General features: G+C 40.1%; 2 protein-coding genes across 2 annotated transcripts; one reads left to right on the forward strand and one right to left on the reverse strand.

The window, feature by feature from the left end:
* Window positions 1-5,845: 5,845 nt before the first annotated feature.
* On the reverse strand, window positions 5,846-12,427 carry ndufa8 (NADH:ubiquinone oxidoreductase subunit A8). The gene is made up of 4 exons (XM_078272021.1): window positions 12,230-12,427; window positions 10,239-10,402; window positions 7,077-7,242; window positions 5,846-6,337 (listed from the first exon to the last, which is right to left on the reverse strand). The coding sequence occupies exons 1-4, from the start codon at window positions 12,278-12,280 to the stop codon at window positions 6,200-6,202; spliced, it is 519 nt and encodes a 172-aa protein (XP_078128147.1). The 5' UTR covers window positions 12,281-12,427; the 3' UTR covers window positions 5,846-6,199.
* An 86-nt stretch (window positions 12,428-12,513) lies between these two features.
* On the forward strand, window positions 12,514-25,843 carry morn5 (MORN repeat containing 5). Its single transcript, XM_078272074.1, has 5 exons — window positions 12,514-12,804; window positions 12,955-13,102; window positions 14,879-14,990; window positions 16,044-16,175; window positions 25,113-25,843. The coding sequence occupies exons 1-5, from the start codon at window positions 12,758-12,760 to the stop codon at window positions 25,229-25,231; spliced, it is 558 nt and encodes a 185-aa protein (XP_078128200.1). The 5' UTR covers window positions 12,514-12,757; the 3' UTR covers window positions 25,232-25,843.
* The last annotated feature ends 699 nt before the right edge of the window (window positions 25,844-26,542 follow it).

Consider the following 26,542-nt stretch of genomic DNA (forward strand, 5'->3'; position numbering starts at 1 on the left):
CACGGCGGAGGAATGCTTCAGTATACCTTGCAGAAACCACAAGCACAACAGCATTAGAGCGACATCAGCTTTCCAGTGCATGGGAATAAGTCAACTCTGGCTACTAGCAGGATTATAACTGCTGGCTGGAGTTCGGTGTGTGTGTGTGTGTGTGTGTGTGTGTGTGTGTGTGTGTGTGTGTGTGTGTGTGTGTGTGTGTGTGTGTGTCAGCTGGTCTGTGCACTGTGAGTGTGCATACTATATACTATATGGAATGGATATATCCTTCAGTAAAAGTCCCTTTGATGCTGTGGTACTGTCAAAAAGATAAGGTTTAACAAGAGTAAAGTGACTGCCCAGTCCTCAGCAGAGCTGTGGACCTGCGAGTTGAGATTTGTCTGTAGTGATACTTGACTCACTTGAGACTTGGCTGCCAAAATTGATTTGATTCAAGACTTAAAAGCAAAAGGTTTCAAATTTCAAGTCATGACTTAGTAAATTAGACAATTTTAGGCGGGCCTTGCATAGCGATACGGCTTGAATATTGAATTATTGAGCCATTGCATTGAAAGGATTCATGTTAAACTTTTTCAAAGTCAAAATGATGTGTTAATAAAATAAATGAACATTGTACATGCTGCCTTACTGTCACACTGTTATTGCTTACTGGGACACTTGAATAGAGCAGAGCCATCGTTAATGTCATTGGTAACACCTGTGCTTTTCCTTCTATAACAAGTCAAAATGTCTGCTGCAAAAAGGGCCTATAGCCATGCTTTTAGCTGTCACTCATTTTAGTAGATAGTATAAAAACTATTAGAGCAAAATTCTTAGCCTTTTTACTTGATTTGATGGAAGCTAACAGAGTAACACTAATACAATATATAAAACACAATCATCTAATTATGGGAACTGTGTTGTAGCATATCATTTATTGTTCACAAGTCCACACTAAAGAATGATATATGATACCTACTTTCTTACCTCTTTGCCTCTACAAAGAGAAGAACAAGACAAATGCACATACTGTATGTGTACATAAATCAAAGGAAAGCATGAGTAAAGGGGTGGATGTGCATATACATTCCAATTTGGCTGGGTTCAACCTATTTTGCTGACAGAAAAGTTTTTGTTTTTTTGCAAAAGCCCTGAAACAGTCTGAGATAAAGCAAATGAGGAGAGGAGAGGAGAGGAGAGAAAAAGGATTGGATGTTGGCACGCAGGGAAAGGCAGTCTGCGGTAGACTTGTAAATAGCCAGAGGGACAGAGGGATGGAGGAATGGAGCTATCAGCAGAGAAGTGATGAAGGTCTGGGATCAGGCCAAGATAAACACAGGCCAGCCCAGAAGGAGCTGCACCACACACACACACACACACACACACACACACACACACACACACACACACACACACACACACACACACACACACACACACACACACACACACACACGGTGCAGAAGCTGCTTTGTATAAGTAATGTTACTCATACACACATGTAAAAAAAATGCACAAACACTTAAGGCTGCGTGGAGCACTTTACAATTATCATACACCCACAACAAACACATCTACACAAACACAGTCATGCACACACACACACAAACGAGCGCGGACACACACACACACACACAAACAGTGTACTGTAAGGCTCCCAGACCACAACTTCTTGAGTGTTAAGCTGTGTGACAACAGCATGAGCTGTCATTTAGACATCTCGTTTCATCACATACTTCACATTAGTCCATTTGCTAAGATAATAGAATAAACACGCAGTGAAAATAAATGGCTGTAGTTTTATTTTTAAACACATGGCATAGGCAGTAGTGGTTGAGCCCTCAGAAAACCTCTTTTAATGGCTTGATGGAGTCATTTAAAATACTACTCCATGCCTTACAATGAGAACAAACTTAAACGGTAAATTCTCAAAGACAAAAATGCCAGCTGTGTCCTGTAGATTTAATCACACATGGTGGGAAGATATTTGTCACGACGGTTACTGTAATGTGCGTGTCACGTGTCCGTGAGTGTGTGACTGAGCTTCATTAGTGTGCTGTGAAGCGAGAGAACTCCTGCTCTGTCTTGTCTTTGACCAACTAACACCTTGAGTGAAACCTTAAAATTTGCTAAATGTTATCTTAAGCGCAGCATTGAGAGGCGTTTGGCAAAACTTCAGCATGAAAGAGCGGTTGTGAAGCGTGTCTGGCTGGAATGCAAAACACAAGTCATGGTCATCACTCTGTCACCATACAGATATAAGACTTTGAGGACCTACGGTCTATGTGTATGTGTGTGTTCCTGCTTGATAAATTTAAGCAACCACTTTTCCCCAATTGCTATGGGAATATGTATTAAGTGTGAAGCAGGATTATTGATAAAGACAAACCATTTTCAACAAAGATAAATTAATATAGAATTATTTAAAGCAGCTACAATCTATATATTTTATAATAACAATGGATCAAATGACTAGGTATGATGTAGTCTCACATTGCCAGACCTTCCTCCACAGCGCCATGGAGGAGGTTCTGGCTAGTTCACACAGCATTCTGGGATGGACTACAACATGTAGTCTAGCTAGCTGTCTCGATGTATCCTGCAGAGATCTGAGGAGCAGTTAACCATAGCCCTCATAAAAGAGGTGAAGAGTGAAATCTAGCGGAATTTCCGGCAGCAACGGGGCAATCCCAGAAGTGGTACGTCATGGATATAGACTAGGTATAATATGACAGGGGTCCCATAGACATATTCCCATAGACAATTATGACCCAAATCTGCAATTCACCTCAGCTCTACAGAGCTTTATAGCATCTTCCAGCTCATTGTTTTGGTTTTCCTGCCCCAACTTTACTCTTTTGGTTCACTCTCTCAGCGCTTTGTCAACCTTGTTTGCAGCCGCAGCAGGCAGCTGTCAGCTGTCAGAGAAAAATCTCTACAAGAAGACTTACAACACCTACCCAGCGCTAAATGGCGGACAGACAGAAGTAAGCAGCATGCTAGTAAACATAGTTAAGCATTTAGCAGCCAAAGAGCCAGATATTTCTCTCAGGGGTTAGTGGAGAGCAAAAAACGAGCTAAAAGCAATGTGAATACTGGATTTACATTTATTGGGTGGCCAGAAACACGACTCCAAATGAATGCTAAAGTGGCTCTGTATCTGCTGGATATATAAATAGGAAACTGTTGACTAACAAGTTTGCCATATTGATGTAAATGGTGATAAGTCAGTGTTGTGTTCACAGCTTATTTCCACTTCCTCAGCTATTACAGGTTTAAAACTAAATTTAAAGGATCCCATAAATATTCTTGGGCCTCTCCCATCGAGTCTATTTTATCATTATCAAAATAGCTCAAGTCCAGTTTGAGTTAAAAGAGCATTAGCAATTCAGCTCAAAACAGCTTTATAAACACAAAATTATTATATTTAAAATTATTATATACAATATATTTTCTTTCTTTTCTAATTATCCGCTACATCTCTGACTTTGGCAAATAGTGAGATTGCTTAGCGCCCGGGTACACCAGATAGTGGCACAGCAAATCTCATTTGCACATCCTCACAAACTAGGCGGTGCTGGTCTTACTCGGCTGAGATGTTCTGTCTCGTGTAAATGTGCCTGCATGGATTTCTCAGAAAACACAAAGATTAAAAACAATGTATAAGTGAGCACATGTGCATGTGTGTGAGTGCGGTTACCCTTTTGAAGGTCTCTGCGTATTAATCTCCATGAGTGGTGGCCGTGGATGCAGTGGTGGTACTTGTGGCTTGTGGCTGTGTTTTATACATAGAGCAACCTGCATGGCAGTTCAAAGCCACCCTGCGCAGTACGAGGGGATGAGAGGAGACATGAAAGCGGCACTCAACAACGTCTACAGTCTTAAGATCACAGAGCGACATGGCAAGGAAGGCGCACCAACATAAACAAATCAAACACACCTACATTTTAGAGTTTGTCAAATCAAGTGCACCCACATGTTGGTGGTTCTTAAGAGGTTTCCAGGACTGGGAAGTGCACTGTAGTGTTACTGTTACTAAAGAAATGCATTAGTAATGTATTCCAGAAAATGGGAATTTTCTTGATAGGATTTCAGAGAATTTATGGAAGAGAAAAAAAAAATGAAACATCTATACCAGCTACGACTGCTGGTGCTCATCACCACTTCAAACATTTATTTTATTATGTCGAACCTCACGCTGAACAATGGGAATATTGACAGTCATGTGTTATGAACAAGCCGGGTTGTTTGAGTATTTTATCGCGTCGGGCTCCCAGGCGGGCTGTAGCTTTGTGAAAGCGCTGTATTGTATTTCTTTCCTGTGCCAGAGCCCGTTTCCTGTGGCGGTGCCGTGTCAAACGATGACCCTCTGCTTCCTGCAAGTCGCATGGAGACAGGCCTGCCACGAGCCCTGGGGCCTCACCGTCAACCAATGAACAACCTCCGAGCCCCTACGCTATCTGCCTGCTTTCAAGTCATTTCCCACCTTGCCCTTTTTGGATATCACTTATTCCTAGCCCTGCCTTTGTTTCCCTTAATTCCTTACCTCCCTCTAACTCTTCCTTAATTTCTCTCCTTTCATCCCTCTTCTACCTACCTTCTTCTTCCCCAACTTCTATATTTTCTTACTTGCCACCTCCTGTCTGTCCTCGCCCCCTTCTCCTCCATGTTTCCTTCTGTCCACACCTCCTTTCCCTTCTCCCTTTGTCCCGCTGTCCAGGTCAGAAGAGGGTCTGTGAGGCATTTCCTGTGCAAGCCGCAGGTCTAGACCACACCTTGCGAGGGGATTTCTGCAACCACTGCCAGTGACACACTATAGAAACAAGGAGACATGTACCCTCATGCCTGCATACATATACAGAGCTACTGTACACACTGGAAATATAGATATTTTAGCAATTGGCTGAGACTATGTACAGTTGAAATGCTGTCTGTGGGATAATGTTGAAAACATGCAGTACAGAAAACACATTCAACATGAATTATATCAATGCTACATCTAGAATAAGCAACAACAAAAATGTGTATTTTTACATTTTCTGAATAAAATCACAGTGACAGTTAACCGAAAGCTGTCGCCCTCTATGATTGATAAGTCAAGTCCCTGTGTTTTTGTGCACTGAAACAAGGCGTTTTCACATCATATGCAAACACCCTAGGGCCACATCTCTGCTATTAGAGTATGTGAAAGTCAAATCATGCTTTATTACTGGTCCCCAAAGAAATCAACCGCATGGCACATAGGTTAAAGGCTCAACCTGCCTGACGTTTGTAGTGGAGCAAATCAAATCACGACTACTAGTATTGTTTTTAAAACAGCTGATATGTGTGCTGACTCAAAATCTGAGCTTTTATGGTTACTTATACTTGGACAAAAGTCTCTGTAGTACGTGAGTGCATGCATGTGCATTGGCACAGTCCACTACGTTCCACAGGTCAGCATGTCTTCGAATTGGCTTCTCGTCTCCTTCAATTTCAGGTCACGAGTACACACGTGTGTCGGCAGCAATAACACACTTTTACTGTGGATCTCCGAAATGACTCCTGTAGTCTTCTTCCAGTCCAGGTCAGAGGCAGGAAGTGAGCTGGGAGAAAAGGAGGAAGCAGAAGCAGCTCTCTCTGGCTGCAGGTAATGACCCTGTATCTTGACCTCCAACCTCACCCTCCATCAGTCTGAAAATACACACTGACAAAACACAGATGTGCAAACACGGTGGTGTTGCCTACAATTATTTTGCAGATACTGAAGGAACTGTGTCTGGCAACTTAAAGCCTATACATAGCTGATCTTTCTAACGTTAGGAAATCCTTTTAATGTTTTAAGGCAACTCAGTCTTTAATAGATCAATAAAGACAATCAAATCCAGAATTATAATTTATCTTTTTATTTGACAGCAACAATAACAGCATGTTGCATTTGTTCACTTATTACATTTACAGAAGTGGTCAGGAAAGCTGTATGATTCATGGACTTTGTTCACACAATCCATTTGTCCTGCCTTTATCAAAGTGTTTGACGAAGCTGGAGGTACAGCCAATGAAGAGACTGTTAGGACATGAGCCCTGTCCAAAACCAACCCGCAGACCTCACACATTTAAAAAAAAAAAAGGTGCAGTCTGCATTAAACCTTTTGGAGTATAATTGATGTGTCAATGGTCACAAGTAGTCTTGATGTTTTTGGACAGAGCCCATGGCTTTGGATGGTGACCGACTGGAGCTGCCTCACCAGTTCCAGAAGAATAACCTGCTGCCATACTTGGAAGGCTCCAGTTTTCCCTCGATGGTTGGGTTGGGCTCAGGACGTGGTCTAGAATGGTAGGGGTTCTCAGGGAGGGCCCGTTGGGTCTCCACTTTGGTCACCTAGGAAAGAAAAGGAACATGCACCCCATGACTTGTCAGACATACAGAGTGAAAACATGTTGAAGTACCAGCGCCCTGCGAGGACGTTTTGGTGGACATGCTCAGTTTTAGGGGCTTGATTCTTCTTGAAATTGTGATCAATACAACTGACTTGAAACACAAATTCCTTATATGTTAGGGAATTGTACATGTATAGTGTGCCAATATCCGACTGGACGGTAAAAATTACAACTACTTGAAGTCTGGTAAAACCTGAGACCAATATCCAATAATCGAAGAATAAGCAGACTTTTCGTTTACTCCCATCCTCTCAAACAAGTCTTTTCCATTTGTTCTATATAGCTGAGCAACCAGAGAAACTCGGCCAGTGAGTCAACCTGGACATTTTTTATACCCATGAAATGGGCATAAGGTTAATTACAGCCATTCACAGATTCCCAGGTTTGTCCAAGTGTCTTTTCAAAGACTACAGAAATAAATGTCCAAAATTCTATAGTCAGGATCAGTTGTTGGTCTTGTTCTTTTGCTGCTACCTCATTAGTGCTTGCAGGGCATTATACAAGCCCCTAAAACTGGCAATTTTATAAAAAGAAAAACCTTGCTGCTCAAAACTGTAGCTGAATGGAGACACTACGTAGATGCAATCAGAGCCTCTTGCACAGCACATCATTTGCCAGAATAGAGCCCATCAACCCAGCTGCTCACATTGTAAATGCAGTCAATTCTTCCCAAGTCTCACCTTAGACAGGTCTCCCAGCTCGGGTCTCTGCCACCCCAGCTTATCAAGGACGCAGCTGTCGAAGGCTTGCTGCTTCTGACGGCAATGGCGCAGTTCCGACAAGTTGGAATAATCCAGACAGGTCCAGTACTCTGTGAAGGACTCGGCACAGTTTCCCTTGATTTGTCTACAAGAAAGAGTGCAAATGGAGAATTGAGTCAAACTGAATCAAATATGCATGAATAAAATTAAAACAGTCCAGAAAACTCAGTTACTATGCATGCGCTGGAACTCTTACCCTTAAAACGTTTATTATAATATGTTTAAAGAGATAATGTGACTCAGGAGATGGGATAAAAGTAACATTTAATAAAAATGATATACGGTGTTCCTACACCTTTTCCAAAGTCAAGCATTTTCAAGGTGCATTTTCAAGCTTTTGCAGCACCTTACAGATGTTGTAAATAAAACCCTGTATATAATAAGCATTGGAAAGATTTCTAAATAATTCACAGTTCATCATCCGCGCCTGAACTGCTCAGATCCAAAATTCACAATCCGACCACGTCAAAAACCTTCATTAAATTGAGGTTTAGGACATCTAAAAAAAAACATCTCAGGTTTCCATAACAAGAACTTTCTGAACCGGTGATGTGAATGAAATGCTCCTAAAAAAGGTGTCTGGCAGTTGCCAGAAGCACCGAAGAATCAAACCAGATCCTGGGTGCAATTACAGCTTTTGGCAAATCTTTCCTCATTAAAATAATTACAGGTATTGGTCTTTCACAGTAACTCTCAGTTTATCTTTGGGGTCAGAGTGTCAGTTGTTTGTGTTTTTTGAGAACCAGAAGCAACACACACACACACACACACACACACACACACACACACACACACACACACACACTTCCAACGTCTAAAACTAAAACACAGACACAGCAGAGTGAAAAACCCCAGACCACTTCACCAAATAGCCCCCAATGACAGTGTTATAGACACAATAAACTCTGTACTTTACTTATTGATTGGTTCTTATTCAATAGCCAAAAATGCAAGGAAACCAATTATTAATAAATTCTTGAAACAAATAAAAAAAAATTGTGAAGATAATAAAATTAAAAAGCTTTGCAGGAATAAATACTGACTCAACAAGATAGTGCAGATGATCAGCTGTAAGATTAGTACTATGAAACAGAACACTTACACAATGAAACTGGCATCGTCCCAGAAAAGTTGAAATTATTAAAGGTCTTACCAAAAAAACTGTTGTGGGTATTTTTGACTTTTCTTAAAAATCCAGCTTTGTCATGACATGAAGCATTAACTAACTCACCATACAAAGTGCAAGCAGATGTCTTTAACCATCATATGAAACCTTTAGTTCTACTCAAAGCCTAACCCACTGTGCAGGGTGTTATTGTTGTGTTTGTGTGTGGAAAAAGGCCTTCACCTTCATTTTACCCTTACTCTTAACTTTAAATCGCAAACCATTCTACTTGGCCAGGGAAGACTGGCATCTTCATCTCGCTGCCGCCAAAAGCCAATGGAATGCAAAACGTATTAACAGGAATAGGAAACTGTATAATTAACAACTGTAACCTCTGGAAGAACAGCTGTCTGACTATTCGCAACTTCAGAGCACATTTTCTACCGACATGTCCATCACAAAGGAGGAAATGCAAAATCTCTCGACCACAAAACCTCTTTTGACAAAGGTTTCAAAATGGTCTCTCAAACTCCGTACCCATCAGCTGGCTCCAAAGTTCATCCACATCTTCAATCACTCGCTGACCACAGGTTTTGCAGATGACACCACTGTGGCAGCCTTCATCTCCAAAACTGCATTAAATATGTCTAATCACTAGGTTTCTAATCTATCCACTGTTACCTACACATCTGATGAATTAACTCGGTTTTTTTAACTGAGTGTGTAAACTAGGGCTGTCCCAAACGATTATTTTTTAAACAATTAATCTAGTGATTTTTTTTTCGATTAGTCGACTAATCTAACGACTAATTTTTCAATTAGCGATTATTTTCAATTAGCGATTATTTTCCCATTGCTCAATTAACAATTTACACAAAACTAATTTCAATAAGATTCAAGTCTCTATTTATTAAAATTGTTTAACACTGCACTGTTCAAGTAAAATGAATTTGTAGTGCAACCTGAAGCCAGATGTAGGCTATCAATCCAACAGCAAAATAAAGTCACTTTCAGGAGGAATACAAAAATAAAAACTTAAAGTAAACCAAGTGTTTTTGCAAGTGCAAAAAGAGTAGCCTGTATTTGCTTTTTTTTTTTACAGTAGTAAGTAAAATAATGAATAAGCTCTTGTTTAACATCCAAACTCTTTTCCCTTTAATCTTACAGTAAAAAAAAAGTGCAGTTTTAGCAACATATGAAATCAGATGTATCAAATAAAGCCAACATAAGGCAAGTTGCAGAGTGTCTAATATAACAGTCTGTAATCGATTGGGTCACTCATGATGATGGTAAACCAAAAAAATAACACTGCTGACTGACAGCGTTTGATGGTGCTTAATGTTAAGTCATAGCGGGGCATTAAAATGAATCAATGGACTAACGTACCGTTGGGCTACTACTGGGAACACATTCCATGTCACTTTGTTGATAATCACACACGTCTACAGTGCACGTTGTGTCCGAGCCCAGCCCAACACACTAACTGGAATTATGAGCCCGAGCCCGTTTTAACCCAACAATTTTTTAATACGTGGGCCGTTATAAAGGACTCATGAGATATCTGAAACAATCTGGCCTGGTTGCGCAATTTGCATTTGCATTTGATGCATGCATGCAATGATGCATTTGACAAAGTCTACAGACTACCACGTTGTTGTTGGCATTAAGAGTAAAATACTCCCACACTTTAGAAGACCGTGTGCAAGCATTTTTCTCAATGTGTTGTTGAACTCGCGAGGAATCCATACTTACCCTGTTGCTGGAGGCAGCCGGTTATTTATAGATTTCTACGCGTGACGCAAATTATTTGCGTTCACACATTTATGTAATCGATTACGTCGACAAATCGTCCCATCCCTAGTGTAAACCTTCTTAAACGACTGTTTCAGACATTGTGTCTCTGTGTACCAGGAGTATTTGTTGCCAGAAAGATTGAGGAAAGGAAAAAAAAAAAAAAAAAACTGGGTGTGCGTTACCTGAAGAAGTTGAGTGCACATTCGTTGACTTTCCTCCCTTCTTCTAGACACTTTCTGGGGTCCTTCTCCTCCCAGCGGCAGAGCATGAACTCCTTGTTGGGTTTGTCACACTGGGAGCCATAATGGTGGGCAGCAGCCTTCAGCACCGCAGAGGAGACATTGATCTGGACAAAAACAGGGACAGGCACATGGGAAACAATGAGACTGGGTAAAATAATAATTCATTGCCAAATAGTAGATGCACTAAGACATTTTTTGAGATTTATTTTGTGTATCCTGACACTTGTTGATATTGGTGACCTCATAAAAGAGTTTAAAGTATGTGTTTGATCGAATATTGTGGATCAATTTAATGTTCATCCAGTGCAGAGACATAATCAGTAAAAGCTTGATTTATTGTTGCGCGGAGGCTCTATGTAGAGCTTTTGCCGTAACCTACGTAAGTGGCCTGAAGTTTATACTTGTGCGTTGGTGTGTGCGTCGATCTCTTTAGGAGAATAGCAGGGCCGGCGTGTGTGTGGGGAGTGTGTGGTAGAGCGAGTGAGAGAGTGAGAGTGATTAGCTTCGGAGCGGGTACCCACTCTAGAGGCATAGTGAGAGAAACAAAGTGTCTCCCCTGTGCTTTCTGACCACGGTGGGAAATCTTCAGCAGGAAAAGTTAACCCTCTCCTTGGTTTCATGTTGTTTATGGAAAAGGAGAACCTGAAAAAGGGCTGGAAATCACCAACGATTTCCCGAATCGATTCACAATCGGATTAAATTTCCGATTTGATTTAAATTGTCGATTAGATATCAATTAGGTTAAAGAAATGTCAGTTACAATATCAACTTTGCATGGATATAAAAGAGTTTCTTAGAGTACTTCTGCTCTAAATTGTACAAGCAAGAAGCAACCCTCAAATATGTTTTATAATGCACCAGGTTAATGTTTACATTAAGAAGTGGCCCCCGAAAAGGTTGTTTAAAGTACCTTTTACTTATACATCCATGGTGAAAAGGCATATATTAAAAAAATCGACTTCGGAACTTTGTTAATCGATATCAGTTCACTAAAACAAAGATCAATTTTAATTGGAGAAACAATTATTTTAACCCAGCCCTAGTGATAAGAGGTAGCGATGAGGTCTGAGGCATTTCTTAGGGGATAACCATTTATTTTTCAGTCCAGCATCTCTTTAAATTATCTCCAACTACAAGGCTGTTTCTAGGTGCTTGGACTGTGTTGATCTGTAATACTCCTTTTCAACACAGAAGTGACAGAAATGTTTTACAAATTTTTTTACAAAACTTTCTTAAGAAAATAAAAACAATGTATGAGGTCCTTGGCAATACGACAACCAGTTATATTTCAAATACAAAAAAAAATAGCACAGTAGCATGAAGTTGCTAAAAGGGAAGTAAAGGTTTGCATTGCATTGTAATTCTAAAACAATTTATCAAACTACAGAATTTACAAGAAACTTTTACATGCACATATTTTATGCTTGATATATTAACCCATATTAGTGTTGGAACACAAGCTGCTGCCAGCTAACAACGGTCTTCCAAGGACAAGTTCAATGTGGCAAATAACATAAACCGGCCAAAGGGTTGTTTAGGGACAGCCACTGTAAAGTTACTGTTGCCATATGGGGTAAATTAAAGAGGTAATGCAGACTATTTAGAGTGCGATACAACGTTAATGATGGTTAACAATGTCTGCTATTTAATGCTGCCAAGGTGTATATATCATAGAGATGCCGGGAAATTCACCAGCTTCAGTTGCATTTAGAATTATTCGCTAGTGGATTTATTACGTTATCAATCTAGGTTATGTAACTAAGTAACTTCCGCAATGTGAAGGCAGGTAACACCAGCGGCAAAAGTTATAAACTACTGAGCAGATCTTGAAAAATACAGCAGCTATCGTTAGCTAGTAACGTTAGCTTGTTAGCTAGCATGTTCTGTCTTACTATGATTTCCTTTCAAGCTAAACAATAAACACTGCTCACCTCATCCACGTTCAGCTCCTGCAGTGAGGGAGCATCCAGTTTTGTGGGCATGGCTGGCTGGGTGCAATAAAACTAACTCAGAAAATCAAATACCGCTGCTGAAAAAAACATTCAAGGTCCTCGTCTGACTCCAGGACGAACGACGAGGCCGCAGAGAAGGTCAGTTTACTGAGCCTGCTGCTGTCAGCTGGGGAGCGCGTTCTGATGACGCGACAGAGCGCGAGCAAACCCAGAGCCGCTGGCGCATGCGCAGTTAAGGAGCTGTAAAAAGAGAATAAGTTGGATACATTTTGTTATTTGTTTTGTCAAGTTTCATTTCGAAAATGTTAAAATGATAAAACTGTTACTTACAATCGAACAATTGCTCTTCATGTTGAACAGTTGAAGTTGTAGTCTGGCTCGGCTCTCTGTTGCCATGGTAACGGTACACTTGGCCGTTGTGCAGTCTTGCCCCAGTCGATAAATCCCTGGTTTGTGTGCTTGTTTGTTTATTTTGAGAAGACAGGGTGCTAGAAAGTCAATGTAGTAATGGAGCTCACCGGAAGCAGTTACAAAGGAGATATAAAAAATGGCAGGTAAATGTCTGTTTCGTAACCCTATACAGCAGGATATACAACACATAAATATATATAACGTTACACACCGTTGATTCATGTTTGCTGTGCTAACGTTATGAAGAGCAAAAGTTGTCAAAGCACTGCGTGACAATCTCTTTTCTACCTCAGGATGGATGGAAAAGGAGAGTACACCTTTCCCACAGAGACAACGTATGAGGGAGAGATGAAAGATGGGATGTTCCATGGCAAAGGAGTGCTACACTTTCCAAATGGAAGTAAATATGAGGCCACCTGGGAAAACGGCATAGCTAAACAGGTGAGGAGTAGTGTGTGTGTGTCTGCATGCATGTGTGTTTCACATTGGTTATAGTTGATATTACATCTGGTCCCTTTTAGCAATCACTCACCATTATTGTCATAGTTATTAGGTTTCTCTCCTTTTTTCCTGCACAAAGCTACAGTCTCTCCTGCTCTAATTCATTCTTTCATGGGCTTTTGCCACAACAGTGATCACTCCAATTATTATCATTATTTCAGTTGTGGTTCATTTGAAATGGTAGCAGCTCTAAACCATGACTAATCGTGGCACAGACTACCCTGCACCTGCATCCATGCCAGCCCAAGAAAATCTAATTCAAAATAGACCTAAACCATCCTGCTCTGGAAATGATATCTGGTAGCTCATAGCTCACTCTGAAACTTGCATATCTCACTTTACAATCTGCCTGGGGGTTGAGTATCCTGCATTATTCTTTTTCCTATTTTAGTGAACAAATTAAACAAGCATTTTAAAGGATCATTAGCCTATCCTAAAAGGTTGATATCCACTGCGTACATATGTGTATAAGAAACTCTCAACTTCAGGAATAAATGTTTTATTAGAAATCTTGTGGTTGAGGTGTAAATGTCACTGCAACTGTTTTATCTAAACTTCATCAAAAAGTGCTTTGAAATAAAAGAGCCAAAAACAACCAACATAAGACTAACAGCAACCTCGAATTATGTCTTACGCAAGTAAATAGAATTTATTTTTACTGCACACATTTTGACACAGCATAGCAGCAAAAGCACAGGTGTAATTGATAACATTAATCAAGGCTGTATTCCACAGGTGTTCCAGGACCAAGGTACTGTGCATGCTGGCTCACTGATGTGGTTTAATGGGACGCTTACGTGAAGCTGAAGCATCGTTAATGTTATAACTTAAACCTGTGCTTCTCCTGCATGACTGGTCTGTGAGAAAGGTCTATCGAGAAGACATGCTAAATCTAGCATGCCTTGTAGTACAAATTTACCCATTAAACATTGGTCTTTCTCTTCTGAATTTATATTTGATCCCCCACCAAATAAGCACTCAAACATGTGTCAAAATGAGAATGAATGCCATTTCTATGATTGCAAATGATGTTGACATTTTGCCAGATTACTGAACAATGTATGCTTATTTTTCATTCCCAATAAGTTGTATCATCCCTCAGAAACACACACACACACACACACACACACACACTCGACATATTTTTCCACTTTCCCCTGGTGTATATACTGTATCTATGCAGATAGTTTGTTTTATCTGCTGAGGTTTTGAGATATCCATCACTAAGATTTCGGCCTTAACCCTAAAACAATGGAAGAGAATTTAAATTGTTTTGTTGTGCTTAAAGCACTGAAAAGTGACATTTGGAAACCTCAACAGCAACTTATCTTTCCAGAAACCATGTCTGGGCTATGTAGGATAACCAAGAGACCTTGCTTTCAACAGTTTTTACTTTCTGCCAAGAATAGCCCCAAGGAAAACTGCCAACAGTGAGGTCTGTGGATTATCTTTAGCATTATCGTAGCATTGCTGTTGAGTTTTTCAAATGTATTTTTTTCACTGCTTTAAGAAGCACAAATGAAACTCAATTGTACTGTGGTGGTGGAAAATGTAAATATCACAAAATTTATGTTGGCACATAAAATTGTCTCCATGGCCAGACACCACTAGGGGTAAGTGGAAAATTATGTTTTGTTTTGTGTATTTATTTATTTTTTGGTTTAAAAAAAAAAAAAGCAGAATAACAATGATTTCAACAGTGTGCTTCTTCACAAGGGGTCATTTACCTTTGCTGATGGTCTGCAGTACCAGGAGAAGGACTGGGACTACTGTGATGGTTATGACAGGCGCTTCTACAGTGAGAGGTGCAATGGACTCAGACCTGCAGGTTGGAGTTCATTTATTTGCTCATTCAGTCAGATAGCAGTGTTTCTTCTCCATCCCACTCTCAGACAAACATAATTTAGCTTGAAAATATAATGAACGTTGCCTAGCATTAAAACACTGTTAATACATTGAGATTGGGTGTTACGTTCCGGAGAATGGCGGACCCAAAAGCAGAGGCAGCAGGCAGAGTAGAGCTTGAATATTTAATGAATAAATACAAAACAAAAAGGTGTCCAGCAAAACAGTAGGCAAAGAAAAATCCAAAAATAACTGAAAGACAAAACGGGAATAACAGGGACCAAAAACACAGAGACTAAACTGACACTCCAAAACAGAAAAACAATACAATGATCTGACACAGGACAAGGGGAATACAGACTAAATACAGAGGGTAATGAGGTAACACAAGACAGGTGACACAAGGGCTGGGAAACAGGTGAAACACATTCAAAAAAGGTGGGAAAACACAAGACAGGAAGTAAAACCAGACAAGACAAAACAGAAAACCAGACTATCAAAATAAAACAGGAAACTGAGCAAAATACAAACAGAAAAACCAAAACCATAACATTGGGAGCATGTGCATGGGAGGAAAAGGAGTAACACCCAAAGCAATAACTTGACGAGCACATGTTCTATATAAATAAAAAGCTGCTTAGTGTGGTCAGAGATTCACTTCTCTGTATGGGTGTACTGAATGTGTCACAAAGCAGGAGAACTGAGCTGGCTTGATGTCTTTTTGAGCTAAACCTGGACAGCTCTTTTTACTTCAGTCCATGTTCTAGATTTTAGAAGATAACTAGATAATGTAGTTAGTAGTAATTATTACTGCTTTTTGAGTTAAGGTCTATGTCCATCAATGGCCTGACAAATAGATTGACTTTAGATTCACTTTACACATATGATCAATCCACATGGCACTCATTAAAGCCATTAGAAAGGGCTGAGATTTGAACACAAAATCATTATCATTATAATAATAAGGAATTGTGTTAGTAGTTGTACACACCGTAAGATCGCTGTTCAATACAAAATGACTGTTTCCTTCATACAGGAGAATCTCAGCTAACTGATCTGCATCCGCCACGCCTCATTCCTGATGGATGCTACGATTGTGGCGATGGTTTCTATGACCCCAATACCAGAGTCGTCACTTCCCACTCTGGCAGATTCCTCAGGAATGCAGGTGAGACACAAAATATCTTGTTATTCTCACTGTGGTAGCCCTGGCCTGTGACACCAAAGATGACTGGCTAAATAGGAGGTGCGTCTTCTAACAATGTTCATGTAACCACTTACTTTGATTCATAATAATAATCCTTTGCTACTAAATAATACCTTCCAATCTGGACATATTTTTGAACTATGTACTTACTGTGAGGTGAACAAAAGTACCACAATCCAGATAGGATACTCACATTTTCACAACATCTCTATCAGAATCAAAATCGTACCTTCTTCTCTCACTGCTTACTTTGCTCTAGTTTGTGCACATTTTTGTTTCCTCTAATTTGAGGCCAAATTGGCTCCATCTGAGTGTTGAGTAATATCCAGGCATCTTAGCCTGCTGTGCCAAAGAAAATGAGAAAGATGAAAGTCAAGAGCAAACACAAATTTCCATTTCAAATTAAGTATGTCCACTAAAGCACATTGTCAGTGATAGATTGCTGTAGGTTAAATGTATATAGTAACTTAATAAAGCAGCACCACTTAAAAATTCCAGTAATCATGTAGCTATTGATTAAATCTGTTTCCCAGAGCATGTGTGCTGTAGTATCCACCTATGGCCAAGCTAACGGAGTGCTTTGCCAGAGTGCTCTTAAAGTGGCAAATATATGAAGGTAAAACAGGCAAATCTTGTTTCAATTATTCAAAGGAAGAAATGCCCACTTAGGCCTATACATCAGTAAAATCCAAGAGTTCAAAGCCAAATCAGCCAAATTAGTACTGAGCGAGCTATTGTCTCTGTCTTGTTATACAAGATAAAAGCTCTGTGTAAGAAAACTCTACTTTTTTAAGAACAGGCCACAGAAAAGGCCTTTCTGAAAATACTTTGAAACATACCAAAGCTCTTGAATTGAATAAGTCTCAGGCAGGACCTTTGTCTTTCCCTATTTATTTTTTTTTTTTTACATAACTGCATCTCTGAAAGCATACAGTGTGGGATTTGATAGCAATGAACCTATGGAGTGATGTTAAATGGATTATCCCTAGATTCTCTGATGGAAGATTATTGCTACAAGTCATCTGATAATCATGCTTCTATAGGCTATTGCAGTCATTTCAAAACTGTTTTTTTCCTTTTGTTATTTGTCAAAAGTGGAAAATTCAAGACACATTTTTCCACTGAACGGGTGCCCAGTTTTAAAACTCCTGACTTGAAGTGAATGCAGTCTGTCAGGTGTCCAGATAGGAATTTCCAAATTCTGACATCCTCTGCTCATCTTGTCTCCTGTGATTTTACATCAAGACACAACATTTTGAATTAGGAAGCGGGATGTGAATGCAGTTTGTAAATGCATAGCTTTTAGCTCCCTAGGGTTAAATCCAGTTGGATTGCTGTGCAGGAAAGGTATTTGACAGGACCATTTTTTATTTGACACATGCTGTACAGTACCTTAACGCAGCTTTTATCACAGGTACAGTGGGGCAAAAAAGTATTTAGTCAGCCACCAATTGTGCAAGTTCTCCAACTTAAAAAGATGAGAGAGGCCTGTAATTTTCATCATAGGTACACTTCAACTATGAGAGCCAAAATGAGAAGAAAAAAAAAAATCCAGAAAATCACATTGTAGGATTTTTAATGAATTTATTTGCAAATTCCTCAGGAAAATAACTATTTGGTCAATAACAAAAGTTCATCTCAATACTTTGTTATATACCCTTTGTTGGCAGTGACAGAGGTCAAATGTTTTCTGTAAGTCTTCACAAGGTTTTCACACACTGTTGCTGGTATTTTGGCCCATTCCTCCATGCAGATCTCCTCTAGAGCAGTGATGTTTTGGGGCTGTCGCTGGGCAACATGGACGTAAAACTTCCTCCAAAGATTTTCTATGGGGTTGAGATCTGGAGACTAGCTAGGCCACTCCAGGACCTTGAAATGCTTCTTACGAAGCCACTCCTTCGTTGCCCGGGCGGTGTGTTTGGGATCATTGTCATGCTGAAAGACCCAGCCACGTTTCATCTTCAATGCCCTTGCTGATGGAAGGAGGTTTTCACTCAAAATCTCACGATATATGGCTCCATTCATTCTTTCCTTTACACGGAGCAGTCGTCCTGGTCCCTTTGCAGAAAAACAGCCCCAAAGCATGATGTTTCCACCCCCATGCTTCACAGTAGGTATGGTGTTCTTTGGATGCAACTCAGCATTCTTTCCCCTCCAAACACGACGAGTTGAGTTTTTAACCAAAAAGTTCTATTTTGGTTTCATCTGACCATATGACATTCTCCCAATCCTCTTCTGGCTTAAGCAGGGGGACACGTCTGGCACTGCAGGATTTGAGTCCCTGGCGGCGTAGTGTGTTACTGATGGTAGCCTTTGTTACTTTGGTCCCAGCTCTCTGCAGGTCATTCACTAGGTCCCCCCGTGTGGTTCTGTGATTTTTGCTCACCGTTCTTGTGATCATTTTGACCCCACGGGGTGAGATCTTGTGTGGAGCCCTGGATCGAGGGAGATTAGTGGTCTTATATGTCTTCCATTTTCTTATAATTTCTCCCATAGTTGATTTCTTCACACCAAGCTGCTTACCTATTGCAGATTCAGTCTTGCCAGCCTGGTGCAGGTTTACAATTTTGTTTCTGGTGTCCTTTGACAGCTCTTTGGTCTTGGCCATAGTGGAGTTTGGAGTGTGACTGTTTGAGGTTGTGGACAGGTGTCTTTTATACTGATAAGTTCAAACAGGTGCCATTAATACAGGTAACGAGTGGAGGACAGAGGAGCCTCTTAAAGAAGTTAGAGGTCTGTGAGAGCCAGAAATCTTGCTTGTTTGTAGGTGACCAAATACTTATTTTCCTGAGGAATTTGCAAATAAATTCATTAAAAATCCTACAATGTGATTTTCTGGATTTCTTTTTTCCTCATTTTGTCTCTCATAGTTGAAGTGTACCTATGATGAAAATTACAGGCCTCTCTCATCTTTTTAAGTGGGAGAACTTGCACAATTAGTGGCTGACTAAATACTTTTTTGCCCCACTGTACATGCATGGGGATGTTTTACAATCTTGCAGGACTATTGTAAATGCATTTCAGAAATGCAGGAAGCATTCAAATCAGACAATATTTTGGTATTCTTCCATCTTCAGAAATCAGACACACTGCAGCATCAATGTCTGGATCCTCATCCGATGATTCTGACTTTAATATTACAAATGCAGACGTGTCAAGATATGATTCATGGCAGAATTTAAGGTATGACACAAGCTCCCCTATGGTAAAAAAAACTATTTCTGGGCAGTATATTTGTATTAAGATGAGCTACTTGCAACAAGTGGCTTGTGCAATATATCACAAACACTACCTATATGCGCTCTCCCTCTTATCTTGGTATACAATTCTTGAGAAGAATGCTCCTTTATCCTGTATGGATATATTTTTCAAGGCACATTTGTCAAAGTGGGTGTGAAGACAGAATTTATTGCCTCATGGCTTCCGTCCAGGATGAGTGCAAGGATGATGGGACACAGGGCAGACCCACCCTCCCAGAGGGGACGCTTGCTACAGAGAGGAAAGAGGAAGGTGCTCCCCATGTAGCCGCTACAGCTGGTGAATGTAGGACAAGGAAGACAAAGCCTCACATCTAGAAAAGTTGCAAAAATGATTCGTATGGAACTGGTTTGAACTGCAGACGATTCAAGTTTTACCCCCTGAACTGTACGTTGCTAGGAAATATCAGGCTAACTTTACTCCCTGGCCAAAACTGACCTATATTGCGAAGCCCTGCTCTCCTTAGTTACTGTTGCTAACTTGGACAAATATTCCTTCCTGGCATTGTGCCAGGTAGCAAAACAATAGGATCTGTTACTAATATCCCCCAAGAGGTTAAAGATTATTTTTGGAGTTGAACCGCTTTCTTGTCATCAAGAAGCTGCTGAGACGCCTGCATGCATGTATGGAGGGATGTCAATAATACTGGTACAGCATGTAAAATGTAGGATAGTGGAAATGGAGGGTGGTGATAGTAAGTGTGTCAGTTGGAATTATTAAGTGGGAACCTCCCATCACATGTGTGTCCAGAGGGTTAAATGTAAGATGCAACATCTCAGAAACAAATACTATACTGATCCTGGTACAGTTACTTCAAAAGGCCCATTAATTGTCAGGTTGGTGGTTTCCACATGTCAAAGTACAGTACTCTCAAGCAAGACACTGAAACACAAAGTGCTCCCCAAATACAAGTCAGTTTGGATAAAAGTGTTGAATGAATGTAACACAAACAATACTAACAAAAAATTGGATGATTGACCTTCTTTATGGCCTGCTCAGCACATAAGAAACCAATGTACACTAAACTGAGACCGATTCTAACTGGTCCACTCAGCAAGTCCTGCAAAAACACATTACTCATTGATTTCGGGAAAGGACCAGGAAGCATTTATATAGATTAGGAGTCGTCGTCACTGGGTGTTAAAGGTCCAGTGTGTAATGTTTTTAGTTGTTCATTATCAAAATCTGTGTTGCCCGTTCACAAACTTGTCCTTTTTCGTGAATATTTACCACCACCATCAATTCCAAGTATTCCTTTTGGCTTGAAATTTTACATTTGCGTTTGCATGAACTGGGGTAGACGCTCCATATTCATGCGCCATCTTGAAATACGTTAGCCAGTAAGGGACATACAGGACATACTGCTCCGCCTTTCGCGTTTTCGCTGTCACATGATAAACTCACAGGTGCTGCTAACGGGTATCGTCGTTTCCTGGCCCCGGCAAGTTTGAAGAAGGAAACATGGAGGACCACACTAGAGGATGGATACCCGAACCGAGCCCGTCGGGACCCGGCCGTACCCGGTGGTACCCGGCGGGCCGGGCCGGGTTTGTACAGATATTTAGAAATGATGTTCGGGTCGGGCTCGGTCACATCAGCACAATAAGGCATTGAACATTTTAAATTAAACTATAAAGCTTATTAACGTGCGCTTGTTACCCCGTGTGCACTGATGCGCTCATCGGTTGACATTTCTGAATGCCCTACAGTTTCTTAATAAAAGTGGGCTTTCCACACAAACAAATGTAGGCTAGGACATGTGTCATTAGTATGAGAAAAAAAAAAAAAAAGAGATTTTAACTGTGTCGGGCTCGGACATAAATATCTTAATGCCTGTCGGGTTCAGGCCGGGTTCGGTTACTGCTCTGTAGGACGCGGGCCGGGCTCGGACAGAAAAATGCGGCCCGATCCGCGCTCTAAACCACACGTATTCAAAATCCAAATTTCAGAAACAGAAGTCTTCTTCCTCGCCCAGAGAAAGAAAAAGGATATTATAAAGAGCAAGAGACCGGCGTCATCAGAAAAAAGCGTGAAGGCTACCGTAGCTGTAATACGTACTTTGAACTGCGTGCCGCGAGAGAGTTGATTGCGATATATGATCTCAACTCTAGATGGGAGAAATTCCCACACATTGGACCTTTAACCAAAATTACTCTGAGAAAATGCTTTTTAACCGATTGATGATAACAAGTGCCCTCCTTTACTGACACACGTGAGATATTGGAAGTTGCTTCCTACTGTATCTTCTTGTTTGGGAGAAAATTATCTTGAAAAACTATTTCTTTTATAAATAGTCTGTTAAATTAGTTTTCTGATTCAATTTAAGGAACGAAATGTCATTCACTCACAGAATCTTGCTTTATTTTATATCTACAATTCCAAATTTCATTCGGGTTTACAGCTTTTAAGAGGCAGTGAGTCACACCATCATCCAAACCAATATTTCGCTGATTGGTTTGGATGATGGGCTTAGAGATTCTTAGTAGTTTTTATAAACAAACAAACAATCTATAAGAAAGTAGTCAGACAGGTAATTTGGATAAAAAGTCACCTCCTGCAATACACAGAAGACAGAAAGAAAGAAAGAAAGAAAGGACTTTGTGTGTGTGTGTGTCAGTGATTGCAGGTGGTGAAAGATGAACGGTCGGGGATCACAGACTTTGTTTCTGGCTGATGTTCATCCCAACCTTCTTCTTGTGTCCAATTTAATACCACAGCAATTAGTCATTCGGTATTACACTGCAGTTTTTCGTCTCTTCAACTCATCTCTCACTCGGGTGGGTAAACTAGGGAGTGTGAAAAGAAGAATAACATGTCAGTACACTGCACACTACTTGTTAAGTAGCATATTAGTTGGCATAGTGGATGAGCTGGCAGACTAATCCATACATTTTTAAACACAAAACACTGCTTGTTAAGCAAGAAATAAGTCAATGATTGAAATTTGAATTATGATTTGATTTCTATTTTTTTATAAAGATCATTACAACAAACATGTTGTTCCACTCTATCACCCCACTGCGTGATAGTTAACCAGCCCATCTTAAATAAAGCCAACAGACTACAACACAATGAAACGATTACTGTAAACCTGAAACACAAATCACATAATCAACAAACAACTCCAAAAGGCTATTTTTATTCGCTTTCAAACTTCCAGAGACACATAATTGAACTTCATTTGTCATTGCTGATGAAGATTGTTACTTAAGTTTGAAGGTATAAAATAAAAAATTGCATTACTCTAAAACTGTAATTAAAGAAGAATGAGGGGAAAGATACATAGGCCACATCTGCACAATCAAATCTCCACCACTGACTGATTAAGCGTTACTGTTATTACAAACAAACACACACACACACACGGTCAGTTGTGTATATTCTCTCTTGGCAACAGGCAGCAACAGTCGGCAGCGGTGCAGGAGGCTGCAGCAGCTCCAGCAGGGGCCATGTGTTGCCATATTGTTTGTAGCACTTTCCTGTTTCTGGAATAACCGCTTCCCTTTGAAACTCTGCACAGAAAAGAGTTCCACACTGAAAACATTCCACTGCCAAGGAAAACACCTCTGGTGACCAAACCACAGCCCCTCCCTTTGTCCCCGTCCAGCCGAGGTGTTTCACAGACAGATAAAATCAGCCGAGGCCCAGGGGAGTGGAATATATCCATATCCTTTCCTGAAACTCTAATTTTTCATACATCTTAGAGAGAAATAATTCACCATAAAACAGGATTTGCATGTTAATCCTGTGCGCTGTGACAGATGGATGAATAACTTTAAAGATCAGTATCTCTCTTTCAAGGCTAGAAACCGGAAAGCCGCCGTTGTTTTCTGTGATGTCATTAAGACACAAAAGCAAAGGCTGCTCCTCTTGCAGTGAATTGGAGACAGATGACTTATACGTGTGCATTTGAATGTTTATTTGAGCTTTCACATTTAGGTAAGTTTGATTGCACTGTGGTGCCTCCACTTGGAAACCACAAAATGCGCTTACATTAGCACATATGACCCGGGATAAGTCCACTAAGTTGAGCTCCTCGCCTTGGTTGGTGGACCAGGTTCAGATTTTGACATCACAGTGAGTGTCATAGCTCTCCTGTTTCTGTGAATACTGTACTAATACTAAGTCCAGCAGAATGTGATCATTTCTTATGCAAATCACTATGGTACAAGTGTGTGTGTGTGTGTGTGTGTGTGTGTGTGTGTGTGTTAATTCGCACCCATTGAGCTGGAAGGAAACACTTTTCCCTCCGAGTGTATTTTAAGGATTAAGATAAACAGACTTTAACAAGGTGCCATTATCGCTTCCACACACACTCTCTCCTGTGTACATTGCAAAAAGGTCATCCATGCAGGTTATTACAGTCGAGATGGCTATCAACCAGATATCTAATAAACAAGTGTGTTTAGTGTGCTGCATTTCACTAAAGGTGCAAAATGGTGCCTGAAATTTTCCCTACAAATCTGATGTATCATTTACTTCAGAGAACCATAGTACGATTTCATGCATTTATTTCCGTTTTTATCAGTCAACCTGCAATATCCCAATTCACAGAACTGATGAAAAGAGTCATTAGATAGGTCTATAAGTTAAATGTATTGACTTACAAAAACTGGTAAATCACAAAAATGTCCTGCTGTCCTTTCGATTGCAGGAAATTACCTAAATATACCAGCCACCTGTGCCCTCAAATAACCCAAGGTACCAATTACATATGCCTTAAATCCTGCGATAAACGCTGCTATACAATCTCAAGAGGGCAGAATTACAGCAACTATGAAAATGTCCCAATCTAATTATCATTAAGGCAGGTTGTGGTTTGTGGTTAATTGAGGTCAGTATAAACGTAACGACGTATAGGCTTCAATAATTACCTTCTCCGTTAACAAATGCGTCACAAAGACTGTTTGCGGGGCAGCTGTCCGCGTGTCCGATAGGCCTGTACGTTCAATTGAGCTCCCGATCAGAACAGGTAGAAAGGAAAGAGACGCACAGAGAAAGAGAGGAGCGGGGTGTTTTCTACGTGAAGTGGCTGTTAGTGTTCACGCCTGGCAATTACACACAATCAGTCCAGAGCTGCAGACCTGCTCCCCTGTACAATGGAGCCCCGCGCGCAGTGGAACCTGGGGGTGAGGCCCGCGTGCTACTCAAGTGCGTGCAGCTGCGAGCGCTCCAAGGAAAGCTCACTTCCCCTGCAATTAGCTACTCATTTCAGTTTTAACAATGCAAAACTGGTTTATTATCAGCTCCTCTGGCAGTCGTTTCGCTTTAAAAAAAAAAAAATCGGTGTCTATTTTTTGGGGGTTATTATTTATTGGTGTCTGAAGTGGCTCTGAGAAGTTATTTTCTCCTAATTGTCAGGCTTATCTTGATTTGACAAATTTACCCGAGACTTGAATGGCACTTCACTGTTGCAGCCTCACACAGAAAATGGCCTGTGGTTTAATTATGCAGGCTACTGGTTATTAGGGTTTTGATTTAAACGCTTTACCTTTACACTTCAATCTGCGGTTTGTATTTTTTTCCCCTCATTTAATCATAGGTCAAACGTTTAAAAAACAATTTAATTTTACTGCAGACTTTGTTTCCATTACTACTAACACCTATTCTCAATCATTTCAAATTAAATCTTTCCAACAGATGACTCGGAACATGAGTGGATTGTGCGGACTTGTCGGAAAGCTTGGGATGAGGTTGCTGGCGTTGATCCTGAAAAGTCTGTTGCAACAATTCCTGAAGAGACCAGCAATATCAACTGATATTCATTTTACTTTATTTGTATCTATAGCCTATTAAAACTACAGGAAATGTCTTTATTTGTTTGTCTTGTGGGCTATTATATGTCTGTTTGAGACAAATACTGAAAGAAAAATATGCTTCTATGACTATATTGACCTATTTTAGTCCTTATTAGTATACTTAGTTAGTATACATTGTCGGAGTTATAATAAATATTATAATGGAGCTATGACATTCATAGTCTATGTGTCAGTAAGTAAGATATTAGGTTTCATGCCGCAGGTCATCAATGAAAAGTGTAATAGTCATATTTTGTATAATAAATAAATGCATAATATTAGCAGGATATGACCCATGCATTGTCTCCAAATCAACATAGGCTATTCCAAATCATATTGCCAATGTTCAGGCTGTTAACGGGATACAGTTCTGCTGTGTGAGGGTCATGTACTCCCTTTAACATATAATCAGTCTTTAGAACAGGATATGTTGGGGTATGATAGCCCCTCAATCACCTAAACAACTTCACCAGTTCAAAGATGAAAATAGCATTTATAAATAAGACATCAAGTATTTTATAGGCAGCTGTCCTTTGGACAAAGATAATTTCTTCCATTACACCATTCTTGCTTCATGGCAAATACACGCTCAAAAAAATGCAACACACACAATGTACACTATCCACAAAAATAAGAATTAAAGGATCAAACATCATGCATAATTACAAAACATATAGAGCATACAACTACTTCATATTTATTTATTTTATTTGTACATTTGAAAAGTCCTATCCAGTTGCGCCTAATTTAATCTTGGTGCCAAATGTCCATGTTGCTTTGTGCCACAAAAATAAAAGTGAATTTTTTGCGTCATTAATTTATCCTCACAAATGATCCAAACCCACAAAAATATCACATTCTATTTTATTGCATTTTAGTACACAAAACATTTATGATGCACAGTCTATCAAATAAACTTTTTTGTTTGATTTCATTTCATGTTTTTTGCAAAACAAAACAATTTCAGAGGGAAAAAGTGCTTTACAGGGATTTACCATCTCAATAAATACAAGGACATTGAGGTCTTGTTGGATCCTGTTCTTCACACAATGGCCATGGCATAAAATACAGATGCACACTCTCTACCCCTGCCAACACACACACACACACACACACACACACACACATACACACACACACACACACACACACACACACACACACACACGCACACACGTCTTACTATGTACAACACCAGTCTGTTTCATATTGTCCATAATGTACCAAGACACCAAAACTCCATTTCCCTCTTTGTGTGAAAGACACACACAC

Source organism: Sander vitreus, chromosome 16 (genome assembly GCF_031162955.1).
Source record: "Sander vitreus isolate 19-12246 chromosome 16, sanVit1, whole genome shotgun sequence".
NCBI lineage: Eukaryota > Metazoa > Chordata > Actinopteri > Perciformes > Percidae > Sander > Sander vitreus.

Bases quoted from the DNA above. Each gene is read 5' to 3' on its own strand.
- ndufa8 (XM_078272021.1), bottom strand. From the start codon at position 12,280: ATGCCCACAAAACTGGATGCTCCCTCACTGCAGGAGCTGAACGTGGAT. The intron at 10,403-12,229 runs GTGAGCAGTGTT...GTTTTTGTCCAG, and splicing joins AGGAGCTGAACGTGGATGAG to ATCAATGTCTCCTCTGCGGT. The intron at 6,338-7,076 runs GTGAGACTTGGG...TTTCTTTCCTAG, and splicing joins AGCTGGGAGACCTGTCTAAG to GTGACCAAAGTGGAGACCCA.
- morn5 (XM_078272074.1), top strand. From the start codon at position 12,758: ATGGAGCTCACCGGAAGCAGTTACAAAGGAGATATAAAAAATGGCAG. The intron at 12,805-12,954 runs GTAAATGTCTGT...TTTCTACCTCAG, and splicing joins GGAGATATAAAAAATGGCAG to GATGGATGGAAAAGGAGAGT. The intron at 13,103-14,878 runs GTGAGGAGTAGT...CTTCTTCACAAG, and splicing joins AAAACGGCATAGCTAAACAG to GGGTCATTTACCTTTGCTGA.